This window comes from Gekko japonicus, unplaced genomic scaffold, assembly GCF_001447785.1.
Source record: "Gekko japonicus isolate JY-2015 unplaced genomic scaffold, Gekko_japonicus_V1.1 scaffold4201, whole genome shotgun sequence".
NCBI classification, from domain to species: domain Eukaryota; kingdom Metazoa; phylum Chordata; class Lepidosauria; order Squamata; family Gekkonidae; genus Gekko; species Gekko japonicus.
Window position 1 is genome coordinate 78,396 of NW_015174974.1, and position 8,342 is coordinate 86,737.

Here is an 8,342-nt window from a genome sequence, read left to right on the forward strand (position 1 = left end):
TTAGAAACTCACTTTAGTAATCATCGGGACATGTTTTACCGGAGCGGATCTACTATGAAACTAATGAAGCTTAAGCTTCAGGGCCCCTAGTCCTAGAGGGGCCCTAAAGCGACTTAAAAAAAAAAAAAAGAGGGAATTTTTCAACAAAATTGATGGATAGGTTATCAAAGGCTTTCACAGCCGAAGTTCATTAGCTGTTGTAGATTTTCCCGTTTGTGTGGCCGTGGTCCTGGCATTGTAGGACCTGAGGTTTCACCAGTAGCTGTGACTGGCATCCTCAGAAGTGTAACACAGAAAGATGGAGTATTGTCTGTGTCAAGGCGAGAAGAAAAATGGTAGGTATTGTCTTCTCACCTTGAGGAGGAGGAAGAGGAGATTGGATTTATACCCCGCCCTTCACTTGGGAGTCTCAGAGCGGCTTACAAACTCCTTTCCCTCCCCCTCCCCACAACAGACACCCTGTGAGGTAGGCAGGGCTCAGAGAGCTCTTTCGAGGACTGTTCTTGAGAGAACAGCTCTGACAGAACTATGGCTTGCCCAAGGTCATCCAGCAGCTGCAAGTGGAGGAGTGGGGAATCAAACCCGGTTCTCCCAGATTAGAGCCCGCGCACTTAACCACTACACCAAACTGGAGGATAGCCATCAGTGAGGGCTGGTCCACTGCCCACTTTCAGAAGCCTCATGACTCACTTTTGGGTACCCGACCCACATGTTAGGAACCACTGCTCTGGACAGCTTATTGTTCTCCCTGCTTTCTAGTATGAAAGGTGATTTCCAAGATCTGGTAGCTGATCCCAGGACTTCTCCACGTTTCTCCATGTTACCTGGAATCAAAGAGGGTCCCGTCCATCAGGGTGCCATTATAATGGTAGCGCACGAAATCCCCGGTCACAGCCTTGCGCTTGCACGACTCGGGCACTTCCAGATGTTCCAGGAAAATGCCATCTTTGGGGTTGTGTAGGTCCACCAGAAAGACATCAAAAACCAAGGAGGCTTGAGGAGGGATGACAGTCCCTGGGAGAGGTAAAGGATGGATTCAGGTCAGACTGAATTACACCTGGCAGGGAGCCCCTGAAGCCAGGGGGTGGGAAACAACAGAGCAAACTCCACCCCGTTTGAAGGTCACTTAATCTGGTTTCTGAATATAATTCCTGTGCTTGATGGCTTCAGTGGATACTCCGGCAGAGTAACGCAGAGTTTGTTAATTTATTTTAATGTATTCCACCATTTGTGATAAATGCCGACGTAAAGTCAGTAGACTTTGGCAATCAGAGGTTGATATTCTTGACCTCTTCCTTAATGACGCATAGGCCCGGGCCAATGTTCATTTCATGAAGAAGTCGGGGGGGGGGGGCTTGCCAGCTTCCATGCAGTCAAAAATGCTTCTGCAATTTTTGAGAATGAGAATACCCCAAAGTTTCCGAGCAAATGGCACAGTCCCAAACCTCTCCTTCATGTGTTCTGTTTGATCAGATGAACATTTAACATGAAGACAGATCAAGACGGGCAGCCGTGTGAGTCTGTCCGTAGCAGCAGAAAAGAGCCAGAGTCCAGGAGCTCCTTCTGAAGACTAATAAAACTCGTGTCGGGGTATCTGCAGAAGTGAGCAGCGACTCACAGAAACCCACGCACTGCCACAAATTTTGTGAGTCTTTCAGGTGCTGCTGGACTCTTGCTCTTTTCTACGTTTAACATGAAAAAAACACGAAAACCAGTTGGCAAGCGCAAATGCTGACCTTGAATGAATGCAACGTCTGGAATACGTTTTTACAGTCCCGTTCGGGTCCGAGGCCACCTGAGCCACCCTCCCCTCCCCCTGCCGAAGATCCGGGAGTCTCCCGTCCAACATACCGTAGCCCTTCTCTCCATAAGCCAGGAATGGGGGGATGACTATTCTCCGCTTCTCTCCCGCACACATGCCGAGGAGGCCCTGGTCCATGCCTTTGATCAGCCAGCCCGAACCCACGTATGTGTCGTAAGTGCTGTCTTTTCCATAGCTGGGAAGCGGGCGAGGGTGGGGAAAGGGGAAGAGAGACATAATGCACTGAGCCAGTTCCGTGGGAGACACACAGACAAACAAAACTTCCCTGCATGTGGTGAACTGGCCTAAATCTTATTTCCTGTCCCTAGCTTATAACAAGCAAGTGGCTGCCTGATAGGACTTGAGAGAGATGTTCTCCTAGGTAAGTTATTATGTTTGCTGCAAGCGTTCTGATAGGACCCCAGAAAAATGCTGCTATTTTAAGAGTTTTATACTCACGAAGAGAATTTATTGCGCCTTATGTCTTGTATGTATATCACTGTCCTTGAAAAAGACTGTATTCGATAGGAGTAAATTACTAGGTAGGTAGTTAGGTATCGTTTTATTGTATATGGCCATAAGCCTTCACAATATCAAAACACTCTCAGAAAATATATACATTAACATATAATAGAATATTTCAACCTCTATTAAAACATATAAAGCACCTGTTAAAATTATCTCGACCTCTGGTCTTTAAAACCGAGAAGACCTTTTAAAATCACTCACTTGGTTGCAATGGTACTATCTGATATCTATGCTCTAATTGTTGTAGTGAGGGGCGGGGCTTGTTGCATGTGCCCGCCCCCTGGGCTGTTTTTGCTCTAATTGTTCTAGTGGGGGGCAGGAAACGACCCCTGGTTATGGGTTTCAGCTCTGCTTCTCCTCCTTTCCAATCTGCTGGGACCAGATCTGCAACTACGGCTTGAAGCTGCCTTATACTGAATCAGACCTTCGGTCCATGAAGGTCAGTGCTGCCTACTCAGGCTGGCAGCGGCTCTCCAGGGTCTCAGACCGAGGTCTTTCACATCACCTACCGCCTGGCCCTTTTAGCTGGAGATGCCTGGGATTGAACCTGGGACCTTCTGCATGCCAAGCAGAGGCTCTTCCGCTGAGCCGCAGTCCTTCCCCTTCCACCTACCTGGAGTCGAAAGGGGTGCCGTCCAGGAGGGTGCCGTTGTAGTGGTAACGCACAAAGTCTGAGTTCTCCACGGTACGGTTGCAAAGCTCTGGCTTGTACACGGTTGTGATCTGCAGCTTGTCGTCCTTGTTCCAAATGTCGAGCATGATGACGTCGAAATAGAGGGTGGTGTCTGGGGGAATCAGGCCAGCTGGGGGGTGGAGAACAAGGTCAGTTTTGACATAGATCAGACGGGACATTCAGTTGTTCTGCGAAAGAAACTGAAATCAGTGCTCTTCTCCGCCAGAAATGCAGAGGGCATCACAGCAGGCCCGTAGCGACAGTGGGGCATTTCGGGGCCCTGCCCCCTTAATTAAAAGCCCGGCCCCACAAATAGCCATGCCAGAAATCTTATTTTTGCATGTTTCCCAAAGGCTCATGGGAATGCTTCTGAAAGACTCACCATGACCTCGGTGGTCTACCACAGGACTGGGCCAGCAGAAAGGGGGATGGCTGGAGATCTATTGAAATTACAACTCTTGAGGGCCCTTCGAAGCTTTCTTGCCCTGTGGAACTCAAAAGGCATTTAAATGCCTTCTGAAGGCAATTCAATGTCCTCTGAGCTGTTTTTTTCCTGGGAACTGACGCGTTCACTGCCCCATCCCTTGAAAGGAAGGGCTAGAAACAGGCTCGGAGCCTCCCCCTCTAAAGACAGGCATTCAGATTAATTTAATTAACTGTAATTTAACTGCCCCCTTAACAATTTAAATGCCCCCTGAACAGCCTCTTCTCCGGGATCTTCCAGCACGCACGCAAAGCACACCCCCCACGATGACGACACCCGGAAGTGACGTCATTGCATTGGGGATGCTGGGGGGTGATACTCTAGTTTTTGGGCAAAACTCTCTCTATTTTTTTGCTTTCAAAACCATAGAGCCTGCCCAAAAACTAGAGCGTCACTCCCCGATGTCCCCAACGTGATGATGTCACTTCTGGGTGATGTCATCATGCCTGGGACACCTCCTAGAGACATCCCTGTTTGGAGGTGGGGCTTCCCCCGCCAGCCAGCTGGCCGGCAGTAAATCGGAGCTCCCCCACAGCGGGGGAACCCCTGCTGGGAACTGGGGATGGCAACTCTAGTCACATGGTAACCAGGGGCCATTTCCTGCAGGAGCGCACAGGAGCAGAGCTCCGGCAGTAAAGAGCCCAGGGGGGCGGGCACATGCAACAAGCCCCACACCCCACCCCCCGCTCCCCGCAACCCCCAGTCCGGGGCAAAAAGGTAAGCTGCAGAGCCCCCCCCCCCCGGCCAAAACAGTCCAGCGGCACCTTTAAGACCAAGGTTTATTCAGGTACAAGCTCTCCCTCCTCTGCGAGGGCAGACCTGCATGTCCCCCCCCCCAATAGCCAGCAATCCAAAACAGTCCAGTGGCGCCTGAGCGGTGGGGGGGCACATTTCTGGTGATGTCAGGGGGTGTGGCATATGCAAATAAGTTATGCTAATGAGGTATGCTAATGAGCTCCTGCACCTCTTTTTCTACGAAATGACCCCTGATGGCAACAATGTTAACACATAAACCATACATTGGTACTATAATCTGGTACAGAATTTCAAGTATTTCCGGATTTGTGTGTCATACAGTTTCTAGCTGCCATGTCTCAAAAAGGATACTGCAGGAAAAATGTAGAACAGGGCAGTCAAGACGATGATAGGCTCTTGGCCTATAGTGAACATTGGTAGGCTTAGAAGAAGAAGAGAAGAGATTGGATTCACTACCCAAAGGAATCTCAGAGTGGTTTACAAACTCCTTTCCCTTCCTCTCCCCACAACAGACATCCTGTGAGGTAGGTGGGGCTGAGAGAGAGCTCTTGACTGAGAACTGCTCTTTTTCAAGAACAGCTCTTATCAGAACTACGGCTTGCACAAGGTCATCCAGCAGGTGCAAGTGGAGGCGTGGGGAATCAAACCCGGTTCTCCCAGATTAGAGTCCGTGCACTTAACTACAACACCAAACATTAGGAATGTTGAATGCTAGTTAATCTGAAGTGGGTAGCTGGCAGGCGATAATGATATGAATGCAATTGGGGACTGGAAGGAACTTCTCAGTTTCAGGTACTGACATTACTATGTATAGGTGCGAAAGCCAAACAATGAAGAAAGGGGACAGGAAGAAAGCTGAATCACTTGAAAGGTGGTGTGTGTGGGGGGGAGTTTTACAGAGACCGTGGACTGCCCAAAAGCCAGATCAGTGGCTTCTAGATCAAAGTCTCCCTAGCAGCTAAAATGAACTGAGGCTATCATACTTTGGGTCACATCATGAGAAGATGAGACTCACTGGGAAAGACAATCGTGCTCGGAAAACTTGAAGGCAGCGGGAAAAGGGGAAGACCCAACATGAGATGGATGGACTCAGTAAAAGAAGCCACAGACCAGAGCACGGCTGTTAGTGATAGGATGTTTTGGAGGCCATTAATTCAAAGGGTTACTGCGATGGCTCAAGTGGTTAAGACGCTGAGCTGCAGGCTGGAAGGCCGGTAGTTCAGCAGTTCGGGACCCAAGTGTCGCGTGACAGAGTGAGCTCCCGTCTCTGGCCCCAGCTCCTGCCAACCTAGCAGGTCGAAAGCAAGAAATCGCCAGTAGATGAATAGGTACCGCTTCAGTGGGAAGGTAACGGCGTTCCGTGCGCCTCGCCATTTAGTCATGCTGGCCACATGACCACGGAAACGTCTTCGGACAGCGCTGGCTCTTCGGCTTGGAAACGGAGATGAGCACCGCAACCCTAGAGCCGGATTCGACTGGCTTTCGAGCAAGGGGAAACATTTACTCATTCATAGGATTGCCGGAATTTATAACTCACCGACGCCGATGCTGCCGTAGCCGAGATGAGGGGGCACGATGAGATGTCTCCTTTCGTTCACGCACATGCCCTGCAGGCCTCTGTCCATGCCAGTGATGAGCCGTCCCACGCCTGCCACTCCTGCCACGGTGGCGCCTCGGTCATAGCTTGGGAAGAGAAGCATTGTTGGGAGCAGTGAGCAGAACCGTTCAGATTTTAAAAGCGACTACATGCAGACTTATTATCTTCTCTTGCACTTCATCAGGGGCAAGCTGCTGTTTTCTCAAAGCTTTTGAAGTGTTCCAAGCGATACGTTTAAGAAGAAGAAGAGATTGGATTTCTACCCTGCCCTTCACTACCCAAGGGTGTCTCAGAGCGGCTTACAAACTCCTTTCCCTTCCCCTCCCCACAACAGACACCCTGTGAGGTAGGTGGGGCTGAGAGAGCTCTTGACAGAAACTGCTCTTTTTCAAGAACAGCTCTTATCAGAACTATGGCTTGCCCAAGGCCACACTAGCAGCTGCAAGTGGAGGAGTGGGGAATCAAACCCGGTTCTCCCAAATCTCCCAAATGCACTTAACCACTACTTTATGCTAACCTCCTCCCTATGGCAGTGCTGTTTTTGTGACTGCTGTAAGCACCTATTGGACAGTGCCTGTAACGTTACCATTATTGTTGTTGTTTTGTGGTTAATTGATAATAACATACCCTGACCTGGATAGACCAGGATAGCCCGATCTCAGCACATCTCAGAAGCTAAGCAAGGTCAACCTTGATTAGTACCTGGATGGGAGACCTCCAAGGAAGACTGGAGTTGCTTCTCAAAGGCAACGACAAACTACATCTGAACATCTCTCCTGCTTTGAAAACCCTAAGGAATTGCCAGAAGTTGGCAGCAACGTGATGCCTAATAATATTCAGGGGTCATTTCCTGCAGGAGTGCACAGGAGCAGAGCTCCTGCAGTAAAGAGCCCAGGGGGCGGGCACATGCAACAAGCTCCGCCCCCTGCTCCCAGCAGCCCCCGGCTACGAGGCACAAGAAGCAGCCAGGTAAAGTTGCAGTGGGTGTTGCCTTCTGACACACTTCCGGTGACATCAGGGGTGTGTGGCATATGCAAATAAGTTATGCTAATGAGTTATGCTAATGAGCTTCTGCACCTCTTTTTCTACGAAATGACCCGATAATAATCATAATGAGAGCACCAATGTGTCAAGCTATATTTTGACACTAGAGAATACATAAACTGTACAATTCAACCAAAATTAAGCATCTTGTTAATACATGCCTAACTTTTCTATTAAAAACAATGGGACTTAAACGTGGTTCAGTTTGGCTGGATCGTTTTAAAGAGCACATTCCTCCCTTTACCAAATTATTAAATTAATGTTATTTTTCCGCAAGATTTTTTTGTTTTAATTCTTTTTCTTGGAAAGATTCTGCCACTCTACAAGATTACTCTCCCTAAAGCAAGGTTTTCTCCAATCATTCAGTTTGCATAGTGATCATATTATGGTTGTAGGATCAGGGCTAGATCCAGGGTAGTGTTAGGGGCACAAGTCATTCCCTATACTAAAAAGAAGCGGTAATCTGTGCAAACCTTTCAAAGAGGGAACTGCAAAAGTTAAGAGGTATGAACATTTCCTGCATTAATCGGAGAAGGAAAAAAACCCAAATTCTGCTGCCTTTAAAATGCAGCTGGATAAATATGTAAAGAACATGTTAAGGCAGTTATCTTCACTGCAAAAGCAAAGAACCATCTTTTAAAACAAAATTGTATATCCTCCACCAAGGGAAGGACAGAAATTTGTCTGTTTGTTCCGTAATAACAAGGCAGCACTTCTGTAAACCTTTCCTTAAAAAAAAAGGAAAAGGCACTGGTGCTAGAGAAAGCAGTGAATGAAACATGATCTCCAGCTTCCTCTGCAGTTGAGAAGGCACCCGGAGGCTTGGAAAAGCAGGCTGGGCCCGTGCGGCTTGCTCACAGCTGCATCTGTGGTGGCTTAAAATCAGAACGGAACTTTCTTTCAAAGTTCTCTTGAATGTCAGATCCATGCACAAGTCTTTCTATGCCATTTGGCAGGACTGCTGGGTCTCATGCAGATTCCGGAAGGGAAAATGCAGCAAAATCCTTCCTTTGAAAACCGTCCGCTGCGGTCCTTCTTTCCAGTGCAGAAGCTGCTGCACATGAATGACACGTCTACAGCCAAAACTGCAGATTCCTTTGCGGGCGCCATCTCCTTCCCCGGCGTGCTTGCCTGCCTGTCTTCCGGACACCTTGGGAGTCACTATTTGGCTTGAAAGACGGCCGCTTCTGTTAAAAACTATGGTGCTTGACCCTTAAGGGAAATTTTGAAACTCCCCAATGCAATTATTTATCAGTCTTGATTTAAAAGGCATCAATAATGCAAAGGTTTATCAATTAGTAAACTCAAAAATATAGCAACCAAGTCCTGGAAAATGTGCATCTCGAACTCATGTTCAGTCTACTTAACACAAACCGTCTGGAATCTCTGTTGTAGATTACCTGTATGGCCCCTTCCAACTCTGTGATTCTATGATTCTATGATTATTATTTCTAAACAA

At 48.2% G+C, this 8,342-nt stretch overlaps 1 protein-coding gene across 1 annotated transcript in view; it reads right to left on the reverse strand.

Annotated features, from left to right (window-relative positions):
- Positions 1-8,342, reverse strand: part of FKBP10 (FK506 binding protein 10) — a 27,309-nt gene that overhangs the window by 12,016 nt on the left and 6,951 nt on the right. Inside the window, exons 2-5 of the mRNA XM_015425163.1 lie at positions 5,780-5,925; positions 2,943-3,132; positions 1,852-1,997; positions 825-1,014 (exon numbers count right to left, since the gene is read on the reverse strand). Of these exons, the coding sequence (XP_015280649.1) occupies positions 825-1,014; positions 1,852-1,997; positions 2,943-3,132; positions 5,780-5,925 (672 nt within the window). The remainder of the gene's footprint in view (positions 1-824; positions 1,015-1,851; positions 1,998-2,942; positions 3,133-5,779; positions 5,926-8,342) is intronic.